At 38.9% G+C, this 27,882-nt stretch overlaps 2 protein-coding genes across 8 annotated transcripts in view; one reads left to right on the top strand and one right to left on the bottom strand.

Annotated features, from left to right (window-relative positions):
* IDE (insulin degrading enzyme) overlaps positions 1-23,722 on the bottom strand; it is a 62,704-nt gene extending 38,982 nt beyond the window's left edge. For 2 of the 7 annotated variants that reach the window (XM_083844757.1, XM_083844761.1), the window contains exons 1-9: positions 23,260-23,477; positions 13,224-13,408; positions 11,619-11,826; positions 10,529-10,698; positions 6,538-6,660; positions 1,951-2,063; positions 1,401-1,563; positions 673-765; positions 39-130 (exon numbers count right to left, since the gene is read on the bottom strand). In XM_083844757.1, the coding sequence (XP_083700883.1) occupies positions 39-130; positions 673-765; positions 1,401-1,563; positions 1,951-2,063; positions 6,538-6,660; positions 10,529-10,698; positions 11,619-11,826; positions 13,224-13,408; positions 23,260-23,366 (1,254 nt within the window). In that variant the 5' untranslated portion in view covers positions 23,367-23,477. Of the gene's footprint in view, positions 1-38; positions 131-672; positions 766-1,400; positions 1,564-1,950; positions 2,064-6,537; positions 6,661-10,528; positions 10,699-11,618; positions 11,827-13,223; positions 13,409-19,405; positions 19,428-20,665; positions 20,722-23,259 lie in introns of those variants that run through there. The other 5 variants (XM_083844759.1, XM_083844758.1, XM_083844756.1 and 2 more) reach the window with 5 other exon arrangements.
* Positions 23,723-24,444: 722 nt separating this feature from the next.
* The window catches only part of KIF11 (kinesin family member 11), a 22,994-nt gene continuing 19,556 nt past the window's right edge, over positions 24,445-27,882 (top strand). The window contains exon 1 of the mRNA XM_083844755.1: positions 24,445-24,566. Within this exon, the coding sequence (XP_083700881.1) occupies positions 24,544-24,566 (23 nt within the window). The 5' untranslated portion in view covers positions 24,445-24,543. The remainder of the gene's footprint in view (positions 24,567-27,882) is intronic.

Genomic DNA, 27,882 nt, shown 5'->3' with positions numbered 1-27,882 from the left:
ATACTACTACTGCATATTTCATGTACCAATCACTGTACCTTGCACTCTTGGAAAACCCATTCTTGAGGTCCTTCTGTACGTAGTTTTTGAATATATTGAAACATGTGCAAAATAATATCTTCAACATGCACTGGAAAGAAAAAAAATGCTTGCTTAATAACTCGATTCTACAGAAAGAAATAATTCTGATGAAAACAAATATGAAACTTTGTATTTTGAATTACATTCTGATACATCAAGGTATTTAAGTACATATACAATCCCACTGAAAAAGTTAATACAATTACTCATAGACGTGAAATAAAAGTGTTCAGGTCCCCAGCTAATTCTGAGAACTGCTTTAAACATGTCATACAGTAAGATACTGATTTTCAGTATAATTTAACTCAGTTCTAAATAGTATGAATAAGTGGCACACAGATTAACAGATTTTCTTCTGAAGTAGTTTACTTTAAAACACTCTTTTAATGAAATACTTCAATACTACCTCAAATAAATTCATTTCTTGTGTTAGATGAAATGTGTTAACATACTGGGATCCAAAACCACAATAACAAATTAATTAAAATATACAGTCTGTCAAGTTATTAGGACAATTAGTCTCTTTGGATACAAACAAAAGTCCATCAAGATCAGGACTAACATGGAATGCAGAAACAATGCTTCACTTACAAAGTCCTTCCTCTGTCAAATCCACATTAATGATGAAAAACATGAAACCTCTAGCACCTTCCTTCTGTCCTCCAACAAGAGTATATACCCATCCTATAAAATCAAAGAGAAAATATTTTGCATAAACAAACCTGTAAAGGTTTATACTACTTTCTTTGTATGCTTTAGCAACATTAGTCCCTCACCCCCCTTCCTTTTTTGGACATTTTAACAACATTACATGTTCCCCCTCTCTTGCTTAGCATCTATAGCACCAGGGCAAGATAAACATCTGACCTATCTGATTTTGTGTTCATGGTGCTACAACAAACTCAGTATCACTAGGTCACCAGGTAATTTATTTCTATTTGGAACACAGTAATATAATGAACAACAGTGAAAGGTACACTCTGGTACTCTTCCAGACATCTAGAGAGCTGACAGTAATCCAACTCAGTGACAGAACAGAGACAAGATCAGTACAGCAAAACTGTATGTCTCTCTAAACAGGGGTGGACGAAGAGGAGCACAAAAAAATAGTAGCATCAATGGTTAGGGTGTTTGTCAGTTACTCATTTGTACCCACCACAGAAACAAGAATAAACTGGGGAATGATTTACAACTCAAATTACTCATATTGCTGGGAACTTCAAATTTAACATACAGAGATAAATTATAAATTAAACATTTAAGTTTTCAAGAGTTGTGTAATTAACTAATTTTTCATTCTTTATTTTCAAAGGACTTACCTTTCGCTTTAAGCTCTGATAAAAGACTCCCTGGGCCTTCATGCCCAATCAGATGACCAAGGTAATGGCCAGGATTTGATTTATAGTACTTTTGAAGGTCTGGTATAGGAAATGTGACATAAAGATTTCTGATGTCCTTAATAGGTACCACTTTGTAAAGTTGCTGAAGATGAAAACAAAAAAGGAGATCCATAAGCAAGCAGACACTCACACAATCTCACTTATACATTTCATGAGCACGTATCACATCCCCTTTATGCATACACATTTTATTACATAACAACAAAATCTGATTGAAAGGTATATGAAAATTAGGGGAACACTTGAGGCATTCATGATGCTTACACATAGAACTAATTATCTCACAGTTGCTTAAAGGAACAACCAAACATACAAACTGTATTATAAGCTGTACAAACTACAACATTCAGGCAGGTGGAAAAATGAGAACACTGACACAAAAGTAGTGAAGTGCACAATGTATTACTGTAATATAAAAACTATCACTTAAGGTATACATTACTGACAGAAGACACATCTCTATACCTACCCGGAGATGTTCTTCTTGGAAAGGATGTTCAGGAAACTCTGGTATAGGGACATTTTTATTCTCTACTTCTGAAAATAACTTCACCACTAAGGAAGTTAGCTCATCCAAAGATTCTACAATAAAGAAACATTAGAAAAAGAATAATCATCATCTGAAATTTCTAGCTAATTTAGATTTTGGATATTCTCTGGAAAAGATGTGGATTATACAGAAAAGTAGTTTTAATGATACAATGATTATTATTTTCAAAAAGGATACATACATATATATATAACGCTAAGGTTTTTAACAATAACATGCTATAAGCATCATGGTTATTAAATGCAGTCTTCAACCATGATTAAAATAAATCCTGTTAACAGGAAAAAAACATCCTTAAAGTGTACCGATGAATCTAAGGTGGAACTGAAAAAGAGACATGTCAAATGTTGAACATTACAAAAACAAACATTCCACAAAAAGCCTAAGGGAGATGGAATTACAGCTGCTAATTTTCCAGAGGAAAAGCATATTTGTCAAAAGATGTTCTTTGATCTCAGCTAACCTCCACTATTTCACACACTGAGAGCCAGCATCATCTGTGCTCAGTGCCTCATAATTTCATACACACATCTGTGACCTGTTTAAGCATTTGCACTTTACATCCATTCTAGTTGCAGGCCTTGACTAATACTCTCCAAATATGATAGGAAGACCATTTGCAGAAAGTACTTGATGTTGTGCATGAATTCACCTGAATGCGTCTATACAGATGAAATACTGCCTTCAAACTAGCCATCCGCTAAAACATGCGCTTTGGAGCACTTCTCACAGTAAGAATAAGATAAGAGATTCACCCTTCAGATTTTTTAGCGCACATCTTTCAAGGAAAATTTGGGGTTTCTGGAATGTCTCAAAGTACAACGTCAATCCTTGAAAGATTTCAAAAAGTGGTTGCCTTGTTCCTCAAAACAATCCCAGTTAGATTTAGAAAGAGGAATCTTTCTCGTCCAACACAAATTTGCTCCTACGAGTTACTCCTTACAGAGTGCTGCAGAGGAAAAAACACAGCACAAGCCAAGATGGCTCACCGTACACTAACATTTTATGAACTGCACCTAATTCTGTTAAAGATTCATATTTTCTGATTCATTATTCATCAGAAAAAAAGCATTGAAGACTGCATCTACAGTATCATAGAATCATAGAAGATCCCAAGTTGAAAGGGACCCATAAGGATCATCAAGTCCAACTCCTGGCACTGCACAGGTCTACCCAAAAGTTTAGACCGTGTGACTAAGTGCACAGTCCAAACGCTTCTTAAATTCAGACAGGCTTGGTGCAGTGACTACTTCACCAGGGAGCCTGTTCCAGTGTGCAACCACCCTCTCGATGAAGAACCTCTTCCTGATGTCCAGCCTAAAGATGGATAAAGATAGTCCAGTATGAGATAGTATTGGGCATTACATTTAATAGGTATTGTTAATGCCTTTTCAGGCTTAACCCTAGCCTGTAACACTAAAATAACTGCAGAAAGTTACAGGCTTACTTCATTAGAAAGTCATTTGAGGCTCAAGTTTGCATTTTTCTACGCTAAAATGAAAACGAGCTGCCGTCTATCAACCCGTTACCCTGTTTAATTCAACCACTGAAGGCAATAAACTATTATTTTCAAAGAACTACTTTGAAATTTATTTTCCCCCTCCAAAGTTTGTTTCTTAGTTAAAGAAAGGCATACAATGCATTACTGCCACCTTTCTGGCAAATCTTCAATCCCAATTATGTCAAAATTACATTGTGAGAATAATAATTCTAAACACAAAGCAAAATTTTCCTCTTTAAGCAACAAACAGCTTCACAATTATATTTCTGGTTACCTGAATAGCGTTCTTATAAATCAATAAATACACAATTCAGTTACATTCGGAAATCAAGTTTTCCTATTCAAGTCTCTGTGAAGCTAAACAAAAAAGCCACCCCAATACAGGCAGCAAAGAACACATTCATTTAAGTTTCACAACTTCTGTGAAGGTTTTCTTTAGGACTAATTTCCAGTTGCCAGGGTGATTCTTACTGAAAAAGTAAGAATTTAAGAGACTACATAGGAACTGCTGTACTGAAGTTGTTCCATGATCATTCAGTGAATTTTGATTTTCATTAGATTTTGTTTTTGCTGGGTGATTTTTTTTTAAAATCTTAAGATATTTTTAATTGAATTTCATGATTCGTTTTCAGCAAATTTTTTGTTTTGAATATTTAATGGTAATTACCAGAGATATTCTGACTCTCTCACCACTTTCCACATATGTATATTGTATATTCATTTTACTTGTACATAAGTGGTGGGAAAATCAGACAATTACGAGGCTGCACAAAGCTTATTTCAGAATGCACAAAAGGAGATCACAGGGGACTTACAGTGTGCAATGTTTTTATGTTATGTAGCAGTACTGCTACCAAGGTCTTTTAGCAGAGAATTTAAGGAATTATATTAGCAATGTTTGTTTTCTGCATCTTGCTTTTTATGTGTGGAGCTACCCTGTTATAACAAAAAAATAAATCAGGAAGTACCTGGAACTTACCAACTTTCAATTCTGATGCTAGGGGCAAGGTCTCAGGAAAAAAAAAAGCTCTTGCACAAGTAACTGCTGCTTGAACAAACAACAGAGCGAGAAATGCTAAGCTATGCTATGTCTCTTTCCAGGGAAAGTAAGATGCAAAGGAAGATGCAACTTTTTCCCAAATGACACTTCACACTTACAGTGACAGCTACTTAATTATGATGAAAAAGTGTAGTTGCATAGCCTCTTGTATACACACAGACTGACAATAAGCCTGCTTCAAACAAGTAACAAAAAAGTGACTTTTAAAATTTTATTTATTTATTTTACAAAATTGAAAGGAAGAGTCCCAAACACCGGTATTTCATAGGCTCTTACTTTTTTCTGACTATCAATCCATACAGGGGTAATTCATACTGAAGAAATTAACTGCAAAAACCACTAGCCATAACACCTAAATTCAAGATTTTTACAGGGATAATTTTATACATGCATATGCATGTACACAAAATATATGTATATATACACATGCATATATATACACACACATGAATATATATCTGTATATACACATACACACACTTAAAAAATGTTTGAAAGTAAGACTATTTTCTGCATTTTATTGGTATCTGAAATGCAGATTTTGTCTGCCCTGAAAACTGCCTGTCCAGTCTTCCTGGACAGGCTGAGGAAGAGAATTTTAATTAAATTATCAACTCTGATCAATACCTACTTACCTTCAATTAATATATCAATACTTTAAAGAAAATAAATGCCTCTTTAGTCAACAGCCTTGCTTCCTCAATGACAAAAAAAGTTGTATATATGCTTTCTAAGCTCAGAAAGCTCTCTAGAACAGAAGTTTTTTTTTTTTTTTTTTTCCCCTCAGGTAGAATATGCAGAAGAAAAGAGTAGAGGGAAACTCCTCTTTCAAACATAAATAAAAAATATTTACAAATATTTACAGGCCGTCTTCATTAATATCACAGTGCTTAATTGCATAAAGTTTTCACTGCTATTAGGAGAACAAGCAAGGCATTCTCACACATAAAATATATCTAGCCCTTGTTGTATTACATAAATACCTACTAATAACATACCTGATCCTACTCCTTTAAAAAAATTCTAATACATTTTACTGTGCAGCCTGCAACAACAAAAAAAATTCATGGTATTCTTATCAATATGTGATATTAAAGCAGATGAGCTGTAATAATAAAACTTGAGAGGAATTAGGGAGCCTGGTACTGATTTGACGATGAATATACACACTAAAGTTGGATTTGGTTAAGAACTATAAGCCTCATGATGTTTGTCCATCTTAGAACCTACAAGAAAAAAAATCACTTATACGCTATGATTAAAATGATATAGGTATGCTTTGTCAATGTGCTTCAAACGCAGTGCCCTGTAAACAGGGGGCTGTAAAGAAAGCTTTCTGCTTTGCTAGTAAATGGTATTCTATTCATACTCACCATCTGAGCACTATTGTAAAACACTTATCAGCATGCTTTCAAGAAGCAGTTTTCAACACATTGTCATTAAGGTTTTGGCAAACCATTATACAATCTTGATTCTGGAAGGTTTTAAGCAATTGGAACGTCTGTTACGTTACTTCAGGAGTAAACTGAAGTAAAGGCTTTTGATCTCAGTGTTACATTACGTTTATCCTTTGATAATACATTAGTTTTTGTAGTGGAAGTATGTGCAAGTCTCAAATATGAAAACAGTATCAAAAGCCCTCAACATCTGAAAACAGAGGTGTCAGTCTTCATAAGAAACACACAATGAGTGCAACTGAGGACTTGATAATGGATTTAAAACTTTCAGCTTAGTTTTTGTATTGTAATCTTATAAACTTTTAAGTTTATACACTGCAAGTTGCTCTGGAGATTTCACTAAAAAAACAATGTTTGGTCAGCCTGTACAAGCTTTGCTTTTTTCCCCTTTATAGATTTTCAGACTTGCATACACTTTGTTTTCTTCTCTATGAACATAAATATATTTAAATTCTTAACAAATTAACAGAAAAACTCTGAGCTCTCACCTCTTCCTAAGACACAAATAGCCATTAAATTTGATGAATAATAAGTAGAATGGAACTTCAATAACTCTTGTCTTACATCTATTCCTTCCTTGGTTGGTCTAGTTTCCAGAGTGAGTTTGTTCCCTGTAACATAAAATAAAAGTTAACAATATAGCTCGTTGATTACATATATACTTATGGTTTGTAAATTTACAAATTATATATATATTTATATATATATATATAAATGAATGAATGAATTTGCTCTTTTTAAAAAGAACTACTACACTTAACAACAGGAAAAGTGGATCAATATTGTGTGTTTTCATCAGAAACAATAAATATTTCCATTCTCAATCTGCATCTTCCTCAGGAATCCAGGATGTTTCGGCCTTCCAAATTATTATTTTTTTATTTGAATGGCTATTTCAAAGCACTGCAAGTAAGCCTAGACTTTAATTCAGAAGAAGGAAAACCTTTTTCTTTGGCTCATCTGGAGTAGGTTTTACCCTGCATACATACACACACACACACACACACACCTTCCACAGTGTCCTGGTTTCAGTTAGGACAGAGTTAATTTTCCTCCTAGTAGCTGGTAGGATGCTATGTTTTGGATTAGGATGAGAAGAGTGTTGATAACATGCTGATGTTTTAACTGTTGCAGAGCAGTGCTTACACCAAGCCAAGGACTTCTCAGCTTCTCACTCTGTCCTGCCAGCGAGCAGGCTGGGGGTGCAGCAGGAGCTGGGAGGGGACAGACCCAGGACAGCTGACCCAAACTGGCCAAAGGGGTATTCCATACCATCTGACGTCATGCTAAACAATATATAGGGGTGGCTAGCCGGGATGGGGGGGCCGGCTGCTCGGGGATAGGCTGGGCATCAGTCAGCGGGTGGTGAGCAATTGCATTGTGCATCATTTGTTTCGTACACATTATTAGTATTATTTTCCTGTCTTAATAAACTGTCTTTCTCTCAACCCACAGGCTTCATTTTCCCGTTTCTCTCCCCCATCCCGGAGAGGGAGGGCTGAGGGTGAGCGAACGGCTGTGTGGTGCTTAGCTGCCGACCGGGTTAAACCACAACACACAGGAATCACTGCATTAAATTATTTGTGGCACTGCACTCCACAACTTATAGCCTAGAAGACGAAGACAAAGTTAAACAGTTACTAATTTCAAAACGCAGTTTGTAAATTGTGAATGTTCAGCTTCTGCTTCGCAAACAGCTGAGCTGTTCCTGCAGTATGGGAACAGGACAAAAGAGGAAGAGAACCACTGCAATTGTTCCCTAAATAAGCCATATTTGCAGCACATACAAAACTTTCTCCATTAAGTTATTATCCTATGAATCAGTGCAATCTTTACATCAAGCTTTCAATAATTTACTGTGATGAAATACTCCACACTTAAGCAGAGCAAAATTCTTATTTAATAAAATGCAAGAACTTGAAACAACAGAAAAATCAGAGTCTACAAAGAGTACACTTGATTTTAATCAGCTCCACTTACCGTTACTACATAGGCACACAAAATGGTCAACAGAATCTACAGACCAGAACACTAATACGCTGTCTGCTATGAGATCAGTAACTCCCTGAAGCCAAAACCAGATCATTTACAGAAAAAGCAGAGGATAAGGAACAAGATTAAAACAAGAAAACATAGCAACAAAATTGCCTTGCATTTACAGGAAAAACAGCAAGAATAAGAGAAAACACTGGGAAAATGTTCCTGGTACACAAATACGCCCAGTGCACAAATCCTACTATTACAGATATGAGTTAATACAGACCAGTGAGGCAAAACTAGCTACGTAAAAAATAAGACAAGTATATTGTCCAGATGTTTGGTGATTAGATAGAAGTCTAATTACAACTGCAACAGCCAACAATACATCATACAGAGAGGCTGCCTGAAGCAAAATTTTACTTTGATTTTCTAACTTCACATATATATTAGTAAAAGCAATGATTCCTAATAAAACCTAAAAAGAATATTTAGGGCATTTTGATTAAAATAGTTTGTCGATATTCCTTCCCAGCTTTAAGCTGCATCAGCTTATCAGATCTTAGAGATTTAAGCCTAAAGACAACAGAAACATATAAGTTTTAAATAGCAACAGAATCAATAGATAGGGCAAATTAAAATAAAATAAAAGAGCTAAGACTTCAGCCTGGTAACTTCTGTTAAGAGTACTGGAGTACACTAGGAGGCAACAATCAGAAGACACCTTGTAGAGGTAGGAAAATGGACACTGGACAGTGTGAAAGTGCTGGGGAAGTACTGGAAACGGTTGAGGGTACTGATGAAGAATTACTGTCACAGGCAGTTACTCAGTGATGGGTGAAGGTTATCTGAGGACAAAATGCACATCTGAACAAGAAAATTGAAGAATAATGTGCATTTGTTTCTGCTGGCAGAACAGGCTCCACAGCAATAAGCAGTGTGACCCAAATGGAGTCATTCCAGTGTTCTGTGTAATATCTCAGCTGGTCAAAAGGAAACGATAAGGATGCCGACTGAAATTGCCATGAAAACCGTATCACAGCTAACAACTCTGAGTAAATAAAAAATGATCAAAGCTGGGCTCCAGCTTTGCTAAATCAGACGTACAGGAAAACTATGTGCTGTAATTTAATTTCAGAATCAGAGCCCAAACTAAGGAGAGATGAATATGACTACTGTTACTGAATTTGAGCATGTCTCAGGTATTCTACCTTTAAAATTTCACTTGTGTCAACTCTCAAACCTTCCTAAACTGTAGAAAACTATTTCTGCAACTTCTACTAATGTTATCTGAGTGCTACACAGAAATTAAAAAATAGTCTCTTCAGTAACAGCAAAAATTTTATTTGCTGATTCAGGAAGGCCAAATTCCACCCCTCTGAGATTATAGAATGTACTTTTGATGCTTGCCTGCAATTTTCAAGACTTGCTTTCAAATTCACCTCTTATAGGAATAGTGATAATTCCCCTGGTTTCAGACAGCCTCTCTCTTCACCGGAAAACAGAAAAACACACACACTTGTAGCAGCTGGCTACCAGCCCCTCAACTTTATCCTTCATCATCAGGTGCAAAAACATTCTTCTCTTTCCTTGGGACAGAGGAAGAAGACAGTCTTTAAAGTCCATTACCTGCCACACCATCACCCTACAGAACGCGATATTTGTACCAACTATTCACTCAGCAAACTGACCCAGACACAAAAAACTTTCACAATCAAGGATTAAACAGTGCAGTGTCTGAATTAATGGCCTTATTACTCTGATAGTTTCAAAAATAAACTTGCAATTCATGTAGAAAGTAACTTCATAACAACTCCTACCAAACTGTCAAACAGTTGTGGTTTTAACTATAACCACCGTATGTTACTTTAATACTTCTTAAGTTGAGGTTTTTGGTTGTTTATTTTATATGGTTACTGAGCACTCTGTGATTAATAAGCCTGAAAAAAAAAAAAACCTACAGCCACAGGATTGGGATTTGTCCAAGACTAGTTTACCTAGCCATCTGCTGCTGCGTTTTATGCTTTCAGATTTTGCTTTTATATTCTTATTCAGTAATTGTCATGTTACTTTGCTAATACTTCTGATTTGACCTAGTCACTGCCACCTAGTCTTAATGGAATACTAGTTAGCAAAAAAAAAAAAAAAGAGCACGTGGCTAACAACAATTTAAACACAGTTCATTCACTTTGCCATGCACAAAGACTTACAGTACCAAATTATGGAATCGAGTCTTTGGAAAACAGCATCCACTGCGGTAATTATCAAAATCGTAAAGGATGCCTCTGTCCTGCAGGTTTTGTATCACTCTGTTTCATGTGGTTTTGTCTAGCTTTGTTTGGTCTACCATGTGGAAAATGCAATAAAGCACCACAATAATCATGTATGGAGGGGGAAAGAGGGGGAATTGTTTCAATCTGATCTTAACCAATTTTATATAAACAACAACACTACATATATTACACAGAACTCCAGTGGACAAATAATAATATTCTGACAAACCTGTTCCAAATTTACTGAAGGGATGATTGGGGTTTCCAGTAGCCTTCTCCAACTGAAACAACCTCCAGGCATCATTCATCAGATTCTTTTCATGCTCAGAATCAACAGCATTCACTTCCCTATCTTTGCAGCTTTCATCAAACAAAGGGCACAGGAAAAACTGGGCAAATCTAAACAGAAAATTTTCAATTCAAGTCAAGAGTACTGTACGTAAATGGTAACAGAAAGTATGAAGCTTAACCCCTCCTGAAAATAGCTTTGTATATTACTTTTCAATGCAGAATTCCCAAATTCCGTAAGTTTTGACACTGATTCACTATTTTGTTTCTCATTTTAATCTATAAATGCAGATTACAACATATTCATCATATAAGTTATTACAAAAATCAACCTTACATCATAAATCTTGCATACAAAACTTCTGCTGTGTTGAAGTTTAGCTGCAAGAGGTTCTTAATCTTGCACATCAAATCAATCTTGTCAGGCATCCAGGAAACAAGGAAGAAATGTTAGTAAGAGCTTGCTCCTTGTGAAAATGTGAATAACTTGGTCATCAACACAGAGATTCTATGGCACAAGCAAGGGGGGAGGAAAAAAGTTTCCTAGGACATTTCTTACCAAGGGGAAAAATCTATTCTCTTTATCTCACCGACTACAATTCCAATTTCTGTCCCCTCCCACAAAATGCAGAAGTTTCAGTCATTTCCCTTTAGTAAAGGCATCCTAATTTATTTCTTGAGTTCATCCTTCTTATGCTATCAAAGAAGTAAGAATGCTGTGACAAGCACTTTATTTGATGATATAAGCAGAATATTCGCACAATGCATACGTCCGCAATCCCATTCTGTGCCCCACATTTTCAAAAATATTCAGTGTAAACACAACCCTTGGACTTTAAAAATACTGCTAGCTGAAAAAAAATCTGAGAACTTTTGAAAGGAAAAATCATCTAATACCAGTTGTAACAAAAGACAGTGCTCTCAGCCCCTCCTTTAATAGGATAATAAGCCAGATATGAGTAAGAGCTCTTATGCAATTTCAAATAGCACCAATACATTAAAAGATTGCTTGCAAATAAAAGTGTGTTTACCTGTCCAGTGCACCTTCTAGATGTTCGTGTGACACATCGAAGTAATAGTTGGTATGCTCTCCACTGGTGAAAGCATTGGAGCTTCCTGCATGCTCACTAAGAAATTGACTATACTCATTCTCTTTTGGGTATTTCTTGGTTCCCAGGAACAGCATATGCTCACAAAAATGACTAAGCCCAGCAATGTTGGGGGGATCAGACAAGGACCCTGCAGGAGGAAAGAATTCATACAACCATTCATGAAAAGTAATAAAAGTTTAAGTCTTTTAACATGCTTTATATTACTGTATGTCAATCATACCAATTCTGTAGTTTTAAGCAGATACTTGGCAGCTTTAGTCAACTAAACTCAATCTTAAAAGAATAAAATAAGGAAATTAAAAATGAGTAACTGAACCAATTAGTGTCTCAAATTACCTCTCCAGATCAGCCTGCATTGCTTTACAGAGACACAAGATTTAAATTGAAGTCCATGATTCATAATCTGTATAGATCTGGCAGATCACACTGTTCTGACTTCTATAGTGTGATTTTAATAAGTGCACAGCGTTAAAAGGCAGCAATTGACAACCACAATTACGGAGGTGTTTCTCCTGTGGTTTATGGGATGAGTGATAAACTGTAATTAATTACTGGGACACAAGCAGCTATTGCAGACCAGCTAGTAGGTATGAAGCGCGACACTTTAGAAGTCAACAACAGCGTGCGTGCAGGAATGGAAGCGAGAAGTGTGGAAGTTTGCGTCTGGAAGGCCTGCTTTGGAGTGTGCAATAATGTGCAATGGGAGAACGGAGGTGAAGGCAACAGAGACGTCTCCACATGCACGAACTGGACACTGCAGTTGGTTACTATTGTCACAGCATCCAAGAAAAATGTATTTGGGATCCTCTGAGCTAGACAATGATTTTGTGCCATTATAAAACAGGACTGAAGTTTACAAAATTACTCTACTACCTGTGTCCTAATGTCAACGACAGAAAGAGCTCCCAACCACAAACACGGCAAGAGGATGAGTAAAAATGCTTAGGTAACGTGTGCATGCATCACACTTCGAAAGCAAGTGAGAAACTATGTCAGTTTGAGAGATATCTCACATAAAAGAAAAGGCTTCTACTGCTCCAAAGATACTGTCTTCTATAACCAGCATTTGTTTGCATCTTAAGCATCACTGCAGTTAGGGTGTGCCTCCCCAGCTCCTCCTGCACTATAGCATCTTCTCACCTCAACACATCAACAACTTAACGTGGAAAAAAAAAGTTTGACGTGACAGATGGAGCCATCTGAAATAATTGTACTCACATCCGCCCCTTTTCCGCTTACAAAAGAGCTTTCATAACATGAAACTTACTCATTAGAAGTCTTTCTACAGACTGAGCTACGCTTGAGTAAACAGTATAATAAGAGAGTTTAATTAGCTCTCAATTTTCAACTAGATAGGTCAAAGAATTAAACTCTAAATTACAGTAAAAGGCTAGGCTACCAGCTAGGTACTACTGCTACCATTTTATTTGCAATTAAGGTACCAAAAGTTAAAGCATTTTAATAACATAATAAGTATATAATGAATACAAAAAGTCTATAATGAACACAAAATGCTTTAAATACCTATGTGCACATCTAGTGCTGCTGAAGACTTATCTGTGGTGGGGTCACTAATGAGAAGCGCTTTAATGCCATTTGCCAGTTCCAGTCCACGATATTCTCGTTTATCCTCAGGTGATTTGATAATTTCATTCGTTATTCTCTTAATAGCCGGATTGTTCATTTTGTTATTTGTCTCCTTCTGAAGCCTTAAAAAAAAAAAAAAAAAGAAATTTCACTTATTATTTTTATTTAAGCCCTGCTAATATGTAAAAAAATATGTTAGAGAATAAGCTGTAGGTGATACAGACAGCAAGAAACTTCATTCCATACAAAAGTCATAGAATGGTCTAAAACTATAGTTCAGATCCTGAGATAATTCTGTCAAAATAAGTAACACTAAAAAAAAAGGCCGATCGCATAATTGAAGGATTAAATAAGTTTCATCCTAGCAGTAATTAAAAAATAACTTAGCAAAGAAATAACATCCCCTTAATTGATATAAATGAAATTGCGATAAAAATGGAATGAGTCCTATGCTACTATCTTGAGTACACTTTCACCCTTCAGGAAAGTATTTCATGATTCTGAATTGGCATTTGCATTCTGAATGCTGTAACTTTGCACTTGTCTTAGATTAAAAAATATACTAATATGACAACTGCATTTGTACACTCAGGCACAAAAGGGTGACATCATTTACAATATTACCATAAAAACACAATCAGAGAGCATAATCGCCATGATCAAAGAGAAGACAGCTTCACAGGTTTCAACTTCTACTATTTAACAGATATACTACAGGACTGTTTAGTGGCAGATTTTGACATGTAAATAAACAAAGTGTGATTCTAAAATGATAATCTCCGTCTATTCAGTTTTTTAAGTGTGAAGTGAAAAGGTGAGACATTCAGACTCGCATATTTTGGGAGATGGAGGGGAACTGCTTGACTGCATGCTACAGCAACCAAACAAAAAAAAACCATCCACCCACCAATAAGCAAATCCCAGAAGTGGTAAACGAGAGAGTAATGCTTTGAGACAGCGGAAGAAAATCATGTGGTATATTCCTGTATGTTAACAGTGAATGAATTCTAACCCTGTTTTACAGGAAGGGTTCTAGAAAGGGGCCTGCTATAAATGTACACTATCAGACAAACTTAATCTTCTGCGGTGAAGTGTTGCTGCTCTACTGCCAAGTAAATTACTACGTAAGTTTAACTAGTAGTTGCTGAACTAATTGCACTTACAAACAAAACCAGATCCAAGTTTAGCACCCCACCACAACACGTGCACAGAGGCATGAGGCATTTTTTATGGGTCTGGCTGTACTGTACGTAGAATGAGGAGTTACACAGTATTTATTTTTTAAATTTTTCAGGGTTATATGGTTCAAGGAACGTCATTCAAGTTTTAATACTGCATCCAAGCTTTACGACTGTATAGGATGTGGTACAAGAAGGAACGCATAGTTTTCAGCATACTGTTTCAAGTCTTCAGCCATGATATTATAAGTAACTCTTTAGCAATCAAATCAACTGAATACTCAACAGTACCCGATACACAAATAACAACTCTGGAAAAGAAAATCTAAATTACACAGTGTACTTATGGTTTAGAATTGCAAATGGAAAAAAAAAAAAGTCAGGTAAAATCTCCTTCCTACAACACGGTAACGTTCTTTGAATGGGAAGCAGTTCTGCCAGCTACTGTCCCTCTGGATTATTTCCCTCCTGTTTACTGTTGGTGTAAAAACAGTGTCCAGCTTGCAGCCAGGGATGCACAAGCATCAGTGTTGGTGTAATATGCTACACTGTAGCTGATAAATAGTTGATTATTAACTACAGGTTAAGGAAAGAACGTCTCTGAACATAATGTCTACAGTACAACTGGTGGGAAATAGTGTTTCACAAACAGAATATCAAGATTTTACCTTTACCAGGGGGAAAGCGTGTATAGAGCAGGATTTATGCTAAGGAAAGGAGATACATATGTACACTGGAAAATATGTAATTGTAAACAAAAGTAGTAAGGTAGGCATTAGAACTTTGAAAACATTTGGAAGAAGTAAAAAGATTACTCGGGAATTTTTTAATAAACTGAAGTTATAAAACACCCCTATATGAAAAAAGCACAATTGCAAACAGGAATTATAATCCAAGTAAAGAAGAGAAGCACTGAGTACAGAAAGCAGCAAGGAATAAGAAGAATCTGAATACTGCCAAACTGGAGACATAAACAATACAAAATCACACTTCTGAACACGCTGCTCTGTGCATTTGAGAAGCAAACACTTCCACCAGTAAACCACGCTTCTCACACCATACATTTCTTTAAAAAGTGCAGTCAAATGTAATAACTGATCCATAACTTAGGTGCTGAATTAAATATCTACACTCTGTTTTGAACGTCCTTCATCTCCTAGCTTAACCCTGTACTCAGGCTAAACCTGCCTGGAATATTTATGGGCTTCCTCCCTCTGAAAATGTGCAGGTATCATTCAAAAATGGAGCACACTCCGAGCACGGCAACTTCTCGGCTTCTCGGCATCAGCAGCACGTATATAATGCGTGTTTATCACAGAAATGCCTCCTTGTTCAAGGGTCAGAGCACTAAGCAGAAATACTCTATTACACTTAGATACCGAGTAAAATGTATCAAGTGAGAATGGGTACTACTTTTCAGAGACGAAAGTGCCTAATTAAACTGTTCTTAATTACATTTCACTGTCTCTTCTACACAATTCTATTGCACTGTCAGATGTACGTACGTAGGAGCACCAGGTTGTTTCTGTATCTTCTGATTTCACCTCTGCCAACAATTACCAGTTTTCAGTTAAAACATTCAATCCCATTAATATAACACTTGCTTATCATAACATACATGTATACTATAAAATTTCAGGGGAGAGGGAAAAATTCTACACAATTTCCTTGTCATCTGGTATCTCCTTATTTCTCTACCACCTCATTAAGTCACAGAACATTGTTTGTTCAAATGACTCATCTTTCCAATGTGATTCATCAAATTACACAGCTCCTGTGAAATCTTATGAAATTTCAATTGCTGTCTTGTGAAGCTGCACACCTCCATCTCGTTTTGTTATCGTTCCCTTCTTCTGCCTCCTTCGTAGGCTACCTCCACCTTGCTAGTCAAATTTCAGTACAGGAAAAACTACACTTCTCAAAAGGTCAAAATCAGTTATTAAGCCTTCAAACCAAGGACTTAATCTCGTGTCTCTTTCTTGATTGTTATTTCCCCGAGAACTGTAATGCAACATTCTCTTCAACTTCAGACGGGTTCGCGTGACTAACCCAGAGTTACTCCCCTGCAAACTGAATTGTGCTGCTCACACAAAGGCAAGAGCAGATCAACTATGAAATACACTTGGAAGGCAATGTGTCAAAGGAAGAAAAATTAAACGTACAAGTCCAATATCTTCCAACTAAATCACCATTCCTCCTGGTGCTAAGTTATTATAACACAATATCTAAAAAATTTCATTTAAGATAGAAGATTTATACAATAACACTTCCTTAATGAGTAAACTGTAAGCTGCAATATGAACCACCCCCTCACAGGGCTGCTTTTCTCTGCAACTTTGAAGTTCTCTAAGTGCAACTGCTTTGTGACAATTACACATTCCTTTCTTTTGCACAAGAATCCTAAAACATTACAAACCCTAAAACACTACAATCACTTTTTGACAATAGGAAAAAAAAAAGAAAAGAAAAAAGAATTCTGTATTTCGTGTACTTTTTAAAAAAAAAAAAAGTAGCAGCTTAATTCCTAAAGTCACGCTGAGAGCCCGTCCTGAAGTTGCTGTATCTACTTGCCATCATCACAGTCACTGCTGGATGCTGATGTTCAGTAGGAAAGAAATTCATCCACAAACTAAATGCTCTGTTTATTACAGTGCTAATATCCTAACAGAAGTGTCATTCAAAGAAATATTGTCATACTACTTTAACAAATGAGAAGCAACAGAAGAAGACCCAATAAAGCAAAGACAGCAGGAGCAAATACAAAGCATTACTGAGGCACTGGGAATTCTCTGGCTCAAAAACCACAGGTGGCAAGATGACTGAGCTAGAAAGAAAAGAGAAAAGAACGGGGATTTTTGAATCAAAAGCAGCGTCCCGTTTCAATGATTAGGAAATATTAAACATTCTTCCTTCTCGTCAAAACTACTTCACTTGTACAAGAAGAGTATTAGTCAAACAGACACCGCATTTTACACTATAGCACTTTGAGTAAAATTATATTCTATTCTTTGAGGCCCCATTTTGGTAATGAGTTCCAGGCAGGCAGTCCCTTGGGACCAGCGAGGCTCTCTAGGGACACCAGGTTCCACCTGCAAATAGACTATTACAGAGTGGGATGGGGATTAAGTGATACGGGATTCTGCTGAACTAATCTAAGTTATTTTAGTAAATTTATTTTAATTAAGAATTAACCACCGCAGTCAAGCTTAAGACTGAGCAATTAAATGACCATATTTGAAAACCAATTAACAGAAACTCCTCAGGGTTGCTTTCAATGCAAGAATGATATACAGGAATGCAAGAATGCTGATATACAGGCCTGAGCCGCATGAATGGCAATAAACACTAATCAGCTTAAAGTAACCGAATGGCAGCAAACAGTTACCAGCTCAGCAGCTTTTGATACTTAGTTTCTTTTATGTCAGCTGTCTTAAAATTTGAGGTTTCCTTGAAGCTTTGATACAACTGAACCCAAATGACTTTCATGCAAGTGCCTGTGAAGATTTCAACCTGCTCACTGTATGTTTACGCTTATATACACCAGAATCTGCATTTTTCCTACTTTTCAGTTCATGTTTCATGTCTTTTAAATACACTTGATACACTGACTGCTATACAACAGTTATTGAAGTTCTGTCTTCGAAACTACACAAAGACCACAGCAAAGTTCAATCTCATATTTTGCCCCTGTTCCAAGTTCTGTTTTATTTATATCCACTTCTACTTTAGGGGGTTTTTTTTGTTTGTTTTGTTTTGTTTTTAATTCCAAACTTCAATGCCTACCACTTACAGAGCAAAACCTTTCTGCTCTGCCCTGTAAGGGATCGACCAGTGATACATGCTCTCTGTATTATTAACTAATCCATCTTGGTTTACAGTTCTTAGTAACTTACACAAGCCTGCTTCAGCTGCCAATGCCCGGAGCAAAAGAAGAGCCGTGTGCTTCAGCAGGAGCCTAGGGCTGCAGAACTGCCAGCCAGTGGCAACCACAGGCAGTTTTGTCACCTCTCTCACAGTGAATTCTTGCCACTGAACTGAGCGCTGCGGGGGATTCCATGAACTTCTTCAGTTACAAGTTGGTGGCTTTGCAATAATAAAATAAATCCCCATTCTTCCACACGCCTTTACTGCTCCTCTTTTCCTTTAGCCTCTACCACCACTCACAATAGCAGCATCTGATGGCATTGTGACATCCTTATACGCATAACAATGACGTTACCAGCAAGTCAACCAGTAATCTACCTGCTCTCTTAACTTCTTGATTCACTTTTATGCCACAATTTATTTTTTAAACAGTACCACATGGCCAGTACAGTTTCGTTCTGTTTTTTCCTTAAAATCAGACAATTGTTTTTACTAAGGTCTGCTACCATGAATATCATAAAAAAATGGGAGCAGAGAGTGAGTAATCTCACCAAACTAAATCAACTCAGGTGACCATAACCATAAAGGATGCCTCAGGACATGAATCATAACTCTTTCAGGTTACAGGTTCAGAAGTAGACAAACCCAGTAAGCCTTCTTTTATACATTTAGAGAATAAAACAGTTGATGTGATTCAACATCCATAATCCACAGCACCAGTCTTCTGTGAATTTACTTGTCAAGAAGCTAGAGAATGCCTCTATGATTCCAACACATTCCTGATGCTGATCTAAATAAATCTGATTGCATACACAAGCAGATAGACTGCATAAGTAGATAAAAATGTTAACATTTTGAGAAGTTTAACACTTACAAACTCATCAGGAATTCAGCATATTACTTCATACACAAAAGCTCCAGCTACCCACAATGATTTAATCAGTGCTACCAAGTTATTAAGAACTAATCATGCAAAATCAGGCAAGTTTAAGGATGATGAATATTTATAAGGTTTTGTTATGCAGTTAATTTTGAGAAAAGTCTGAAGTCTCACTACAATGAAAGCATTTTCCGAACCTCAGTCTGCAGCTTTTTGCCAAGCCTGGAACAGACTCAGAAAATTCCCTCCTAATGACCGTGGCCGAGCAGATGCCGCCTTCCTCGCTCTTGTTCCCAGAAGGGTCCAGCTTCTGCAGCTTCTAGATCACTGCCATAAAACTTGGTCTGCTGCACGTTTCACTGCCAGTGCGTGCGTGGAGACTGTACACAAATTACCAGTAGCATTAATGAGATGATAGCACGTGTGAACTTGGCAAAAACAAGGGCCACGGTAGTTCCATTTGTAAGATAAGGCCCCAGCAGAGTGTCTGGCCTGAGCGGCAAAATCATGTGTTTTCAGCTGCCCTGGGTTGGTCAAACAGGATGGGATATACCAGCAAGACACCATAAAGCTAATCCAGTGTCCTAAAATTTTATACCTCTGCTTGAACATTTCACAGATTCCGAAGCACTGGGTAAAAACATCAAACAAAAATGCAGGATTTTATATGATTTGATTTTAGACATATAAATGAAGGATAACAAGTTTTTAAAAAATTCTAAACCACAATACTTTTACTCTCTAAAAACTGCCCCAAAAAAATCACCAGAACACATTCTCCAGAGTAGACAAGTTTTACCCAGATTCACTACACCAAGTGGAATAAACCTTCTTCCAGCAATTCATTGCTTCTTTTTATTATTATTATTTTTACGAAGATTGCTAAAAATTAGGCAAATTCCAAAAGGGTTTTGAAGCCTTTCGTTATTTAAAAGATTGGGCCATTTTAAATTTAAGCAAAACCATCTGTTTTTGTTCTTTAGACAATGTGATGATACAGGATCTGCAGAATGATTTCCCAAACCTGGCACAGTATTTTAGATTGCATCAGTATTTGCATCACAGTCTCAAATCATGTGCTACGAACAAGACTGATAAGAATAGTCTTACATGTTGCTTGAAAGTGTATTTTACTTTCTTCAGAAGCATTCTCATGAATTTATTTAATCGCTTTATGCATCAAATGCTGTGAAGCCAATGGGGGTTCTCCTTCACTCTTCCTCCCTCCCTACCATTTTTTCTCCCACCACCCTACAGCCGCAGGGCTCGGTACACAACCACAAAGCAGCAGTGGTGTCTAGCACGCGGCCTTGCACATGTCAGGAGATGTGTAGAACTGGATGCCACATGAGAGACCTCTGTGCTTTCTTCTAGAATGCATTTGGATGTGTATTTCATACATTTTGTCAGCAAGTAGCACATCAGATTGTCCAAGACTCTCTGTAAAGCCAACTCACCTAACACTTTATGCTGCCATCTGTCTCTAATCCTCAAGAAGAGAAACTTGTGAGGCCTGATGTAAAAAAACAAGATGAGACTGAAACTTTAGGTGCAGTGCACAACAACAGGAATACATAGAAAGATACAAGAACATACAAAGAAGATAGGAGAAAATCTAAGCAACAAAACCACAAAGAACTTTAGGACTTTTGGTCATAAAAAGTACTGTAATCCCCCATCAAAAGCAAGTTCTTATTTCATAGCGGATCTCAGAGAACCAACAGACTTATAACAGTGAGCAGTTTACAAGATTCATTGGTGTGTTTCAGCCACAGAAGTCCTGACTATTTACCTATTTTTGTTCTACTTCTTATGATTTTGGACAGCTCAGTCCAAGTTCTACTGTTAACACTGCGAGTAAACTTCCAACTTAGAGCATTTTTTTCCATTTCAGTCGTTTGGGCAAGCTATAATTCTGACTCATTCTAAAAACAAGTTGCAGAAGGACAAATCTTCTAAACAGAGCTACACTGAATCAGCTTTTGAACAAGCTCCACCAAAAATCACCTTATTGTGTATATACAGCCCTATCTCACAAATCAATGAGTTGATAAAATATAAGAACTGAGAAGATGAAGATACCTGCTGACAGACCACGTGTACAAGTACATAACCAGAGGCACAATACCAGTTAAATCCATTCCTCTCCAGACATTTTTATTACCATGTCCTTTTGATAACTATCTTGTTGTAAGACTGATATATCAAAATTATGAAAGCATCTAATACAGTAAAATACATCAGGAATATCAATCCAACGTGACTTCCCAAAAGCTCTGACAGTATTTTTAGTAAATGACTTCAGTAAATAACCTGCAATGACCCCTAGCTACAAGCCTAACACCTTCCAGCTCAGTGAAATACTAGAGGTAAGACTTTCTCCCCCTTCCCCCTTTCTTTTTCTAGACCTAGCAGGGCAGGGAGCTACTTCTGTACTCATCTGCAAAATGAGTTATATCCTTGATGCTTTGATAAAGGCCTGAAGGCACATCCAAGGGACTCAGACACAGCCTTACATGCAACTAAAGACAGAAAGGTAAAAGGAAGGAAAAAAAAAGTCATCCAAACATGCAAATAGGAACTCTTTCGGGGAATTCCCAACATCAGCATCATTTTATTTTCTGTTGAAAATATAATAATTTGAAATAGAATAATGTTGTACGTGAGATGAGAAGCAGGAGATAAGAAGGTTTAACAGAGAAATGATCTTTGTTGCTTGATGTGCAGTTGAAGGTTAAAAAATAAGAGAGAAGCAAAATTTAAAGCTGAAAAAGGTCAAAATGGACAAAATCCAGAAATGGAAACAGGTAACTTGTAAAAATTAAGGATCTCTCTCAATTACATGTTCTCCATCTTAAAGAAAAATGTGTAAGTGCCATGCCTACTCTGCCTCCTCTCATTTCAGTATTTATGTAGTTCCTAATTCACAATTAAACGGATGATTAATTCATGGTTGTAGGCAGTATGAAAACACAACAGGCCTACCCACATACATACAGTTAAGTCCCAATAGTGCATATATTCATATGCTTAAAGAGCAGCAGCCTAGTAGAAGAAACTACAGCTTCAGGAAAGCGTTGGCTCAGCCCGTGGATTGCGGATTACCTCTACAACAGCGAAACATATGCTGTGCGTTCACGGTATGGTGTGCACAGCAATTAGGAACAATAACGGTGCGTCTGAATTTTGACACACGAGCATTTGACAGCATGAGTCATCATAACTCATTTCTTTTCCTTAAAAAAAAAAAACGCTACTTTTGACATCTCTTACTTCTGCAGCGTTAAATATAGGTTTGGCGATTAAGATAATAGAGCCAGCAGCTACAGAAGGAGGAAAACAACTTCACCCCTTTCCCTCCCCCAGTTCCCTTCCTCGAACAGCCGTGCTGAGGTGCCCCGCGCTTCAACCAGCCCCTAAGTTCACCAGCCCCCAGGTTTTAGCCCCCAGTTATTTAACCAGCCCCCCATTATTTAGGCAGCCCCCAAACTTCGCCTGGCAGCCCCGGAGGGCACAAAGCGGAGCCCGCTCCCTGCCCGCGGCAGGCGGCTTGTCACGAACTGCGGAGGCCGCTCCCACCAACTTTGGTAACTCCGCGAGTCGTTTGCTTTTAACCGATGTGGGTATTTACGCCGTAGGAAGGCTGAGGAGTTGAGCAACGTGAAAACTCTCCGGTTCTGTTTCAGGAAAACAAAAGGGGGGGACTAAAGGAAGGCCGGGCGGCACGCAGCGCCGCGGCAGGACGGCACCGAGCGGCCGCGCTTTGTGCACAGAGAGCGCCCCGGGAAACTCGAGCCCGGCTCCGGGCGGGCAGGACGCGGGCCTCCCGTGCCCCGCCGCCCCCTGCCTTCCCCTCACTGTTTCCGCGGCCCGAGCTCTGCACAGAGTCGCGATTGAAGCCGCCCCCCGCGGGCAGCCCTGGCCGCACGAGGTGCCCCCGGCCCGCACACGACGGGGGGGACCCGAAGGGGACCCCGCGGCCCCTTAAGCAGCGCCGGGACCCGGCCCCTGCCCCGTTCCCCCTCCCGCCGCACGCACACACACACCGTACCCGAGGAAGCTGCGCCGCCGGCTCTGAGAGGCCAAGTGGGAGGCCGGGGCGGCGCAGGGGCGCACCAAGCCGAGCAGAGCCCGCCTCAGCCCGGGAAGCCGCCGCATATCCCGGCCCGGCCGCCCGGCCGCGCTCAGCACACGCCGCTCCTCAGCGCGGCGGCCGGCGGCGGCGCCATCTTCTCCGCCCGCCTCCCCTCCCCTCCCCGCCCGGCCCGGCCAACCCCTCCCCGGCGCCCTCGGGGTCCCGTCCGCCCTCCTCGCCCGGCGGGGCCGCGGTGCCGGGCCTAGCGGGGCCCGTACCTGGGGGTGCGTGAGGCCGCCTCTGCTGCCGGCAGGGCGAGGGCTGCGGCTGGGGAGGGGGCGGGGGGCCTCTGGGAGGTAGGCGGAGGCGGCGGAGGGGGTGGGTGGCTGGGCGGGGAGCCGGGGCGACTCTCGGCGCCGCGGGTGGGCGGCCGGCACGGGCCGCGCCCGGTGCAGGCGGCCGGGGCAGCGGGGCGAAGGGCGGCGGGGCCGGGCCGTGAGGGGACGGCGGGCGCTGCCTGCCCGCCCTGCCGCGGGGCCGCCCGCCCGGCTCCCGGCGGCGAAAGCGGAGACAAAAGGTAATTAGGCGCCTCGTAATTTGAGTTGAGTCCGCGCCGCGCCGTCCTGAGCGGCTGAGATTGCAGATCTCCTGGCGGAGCGGCTCTCTGAGGCTTCGCTGCCCTCAGGGAGAGAAATTCCGCCCTGGGAGCTCCCCGTCAGGAGCCCGCTCGCCTCCAGCCAGCTGCCGTGAGAGGTCTGCAGCAGCAGGTCCCTGCCGCCTCAGGCGCGGCAGTCTGCCTGCGAGACGGCTTCCAGGGTGTGAATGCTCCTTTAGGTTGAACCTGCGGTAAAACCCCACGGATTTGGTATTTGGGGAAATAGTTTTTTTCATCTGTTGGTAGAAATGCCTGTGGGGAAGTCGTGTTAGTGGCCGGCTACTTTAATTTCTTTTGGGGAAAACAAAAACAAACAAAAAAACCCCACCACCCACATGTTTGTAGTTCTAATAATGTGCTTTCCTCCAATGTGTCTATCTTCCTCTGTCTTATCTCTCAAGATTTAAAAATACTGAAGAAAACAGTACTTTGCTATATTTAGTGCCCAGTTTTAGTCCAGGGAGATACTGTCAACTTTTCCACTGCCTGCCTTTGTTACAGCTGGTGTCTCACAGCTGGAAGTTGACTTCAGTGAACCCTGTGCCTATCGTCAAAAAGAAAGATGTGACCTGAGGAGATAGCTCGGGCTATTCCTGCATCCAAAGATGGGACTGAAGGTGTATGTAAGGTAGCTTCAAGCTTGTCAGCTTTGGTTAAATTAGCTATTCAAAATGGCAGCACACTACTCCATATGGTCAACAAAATCTGTCAGGGAATTTGGGGTAGACGTTCAGCTGCTGGTTTCCACTGAGGCCTGTGCTGCTATAGAGACGCTCTTATTCGTACCTGCACTACCCAATTTAAAACAGTCGCGTCTACATCAAGCACACCCACGCTCAGGCCTCAGTTTAGACGCAGAACTGTCTCACAAGTTAACTAATCCTGGTTAGAGCAAGGCTGCTGGTAGTTTTCACCTAAATTAACTGGTTGGATATAGAACTGCGTGGGAGCCTGGTTCTAACACAACATGTTAACTCCTGTGAAAATGAAGGCTATCTTTGTCCTCGTGGGATTCTAGTTTGAGGTAATCTGATTTTTCCATTTCCTAGTGTATGTAAAAGAGGAGACAAGGCTGGAGGGAAACAGGATATGATAAATGGTGAGGTCTGAATTTCATCTGGTCACCATTGCCACTGCATTAGAGAGGGTAATACTATTGTGTCTAGCAGAAAGCACACTCTGCCAGGTGATTGCCTCTTAATGATCTGTCTATTCCCTCTCTAGAGCAAACCAGGGGATTAAGAGGTTGGGTAGTTGCTCTCTTACACTGGATGTATAGTAGAAATGCACTACCTTTATTGGTTACAGGAGTGGTAGATGTGTTGTATCGGTTATCACGTAGGGGTGAAAACTACGAGAGTGTGCAGGCAATTTCTTCCTTTTTCACGTCCTGAAAGAGAGTTTGCTACCCTAATGTGCCCTGCCTTTTCCACCTGAGTTAGCTGCTCTGAAAAGTACTGTCTTTCCCTATAGATCTTGCCTAGGATATACATGGGGGCAATTCTGGGAAAGCAAATTAGACTTCATCTGCAAAACTGTCATCTTCTGGGAACAGTTGCATCTAGAGCAAGGACTTCTACCTGTCTAACTATGGTGATGAAAGGTTATGCTTCTTACTGTGTCATAAACAATAAAGTTTACACCTACTGTACTTTGCACCTATGCCAACTTTATTCCCTCTAAGCTTGTTTAGAGGCTATGCAGTGGCACTGATGTTTATTTGGAGATCATATTCTTATAATTAGCCCCTCTCCATTTCAGTTTATAGTAGCCAAAAATTACCTTCATCCACTACTTTGGATATCTTTTGCGTGTTTCTAAAGTATTTTTAATATAACACCATTACCAAAACTTAACAGAACTTTCAATAAAATTCCTTTCTTAACGTAACCCAGCAACCAAAAATATTTTCCATGTGAAACTTTAATTGCTCATAGACAATTGTTGTATTCAGTCTTGCTTCCTCATCTGCCATAGAGAAAAACAAGTGTTGTCCAAAAGGTCAAATGAACTTAAGTATGGTTTAGAGTAAGTAAGCGTGGAAGTTATTGAAAAAATCCCATGAAGAAACCTTACAAAGTAGCAGCGGCAGACTCCTCTTCAGGATGTGTGACATAGCTGTACAGTGCAGGAAGAACAATCCTTAAAATAGGCAGGTTTGAAACTGTTTAGAATAAACCCACTATTTTCAATTCTTGAAAACTAAGAAGCAGCAAGTGTAAAACTCTACGTACAGTCCTGACATGTTTCTAATAGAAGCATATTTTTCTGCCTACCTAAAATTCTGGATTAAATTCAAATTGTAATTGTATATAAAAGGGCTTTGAAGAAATCTGGCCTCAGGCTGAAAAAAGCATAGATTATAGTTATTTCAATTCCAAAATAAATAGTGGCAATTTCATGACAAGGCATATATGAAAAAAAATTAGTGGTAACTGCCAGAATATCTTTGCTCCTGACTGTGCATCTAACTTCCCTAACTGAACCTTTATATGTTAAAGAAGTAATGTATAAAACATGACATGTTAAACTGCAATTGTGTTACAAAACAGGGTCACTAACCAGCTACTAGGAAAAGTCTTCCATCTCTTCCTACAAAAATAACTTAGTTTCAGTCTTCCCCAATGGCATGTTAACAGAAGCGTTTAACCCGTGTGATTATATCAGTATTGTTTAACTGGCATAACTTCTTCTATTGTAAAGACATTTTTTCATGTGTTTAGGTACTGTAAAAAAAAAAAAAAAAGCATTCTGTAGTAGTGTCAGATATTTTTATGCCAGTACAATTCTATTTTCCCTGTTACAACTTTCTTAAAACCGCCATACTCATAGCTAGATAATTATACCAGGAAAAAGAAACAAGCCAACAGAGGCCTAATACCCTGAGTGACCACTCTTCACCAGTTTCAGCAATAAAGGTACATATAAACATCTTTCTTAATATACCAGACGTTAATTTGTGTTTTCAGGACAGCTTTCCTATTTAAAATAGTATTCATCTGACACCTTGACACATTTTTGTTTCTCAACTTGTTTGGCTTCTGGGCTTTTTCTAAAAGTTCTGTTGTAAGTATAATTTCCTTTTCCCCTTTATGTTTTGTATTTGTATATATGATTGATCTATCACTGTTTGTGTTTCAGAGGTAAAAACAACTGAAAGAAATGCTTGAATAATTTTGCCTGTTTCATATCTGGTAGTTTTCCAGATGTTTTGAGATTTACTAGTTACTTTAGTATGAACTTAATACTGAACTCTTAATGCAGAGTTAAATGTGCATAACTGAAAGAATATGAACTTTGCTTTTTTTTTCTTCTTTTTTTTTTTTTTTGACAGAGATGGGAGATAGTTTAGGTGGGAGATAGATTATTGGTGGACCATAGGGCTAGGGTGCTCCTGGGTGTTATGAAGATGAAATAAAAACTGTTATGTAGTCTTAAGGATGTAATGTATGTTGCTATACTCCCTGCTTTTCCTCAGCATGAAGCATGAGTTGCATGTAGTCAAGGCTTCTTTCTCTACCTTCAAAAACGCCTTAGTGCTTGCAAGTTCATTTTAAGAGTTGAATCTATTCCAGGGGTTCTTAGTCTGGAGGCTGTAAACAAATTTAAATGGGCTATATTACTCTGATTTGGTTTTGGTTAGATAAGAGGAAGATTCTGAAACTATAAGAATAATAAGTGTGACTTGCTGATAATTCTTCACTGGTAATTGCATGTGGAGACCCTACTCTAGCTCACTTCAGCTTCTGTACTGTGTGCCACGTTAGTAATCAAAATAGGGTAGGCGTTATTAAGCTTTGAAGAAGCCTTGAACTCTCAACTAAGCTTATAATTTGTATTAATTATTATCTCTCCATTACTATAATCTTTATTAATTCTTAGCTAATAATGTGTCATCAATTCTGTTTGTCAAGCCTCCATACCTATAATTACCCAGGTCATAC

This window comes from Anser anser (assembly GCF_964211835.1).
Source record: "Anser anser genome assembly, chromosome: 7".
Lineage (NCBI taxonomy): Eukaryota > Metazoa > Chordata > Aves > Anseriformes > Anatidae > Anser > Anser anser.
This window is presented reverse-complemented; position numbering and strand designations above follow the sequence as displayed.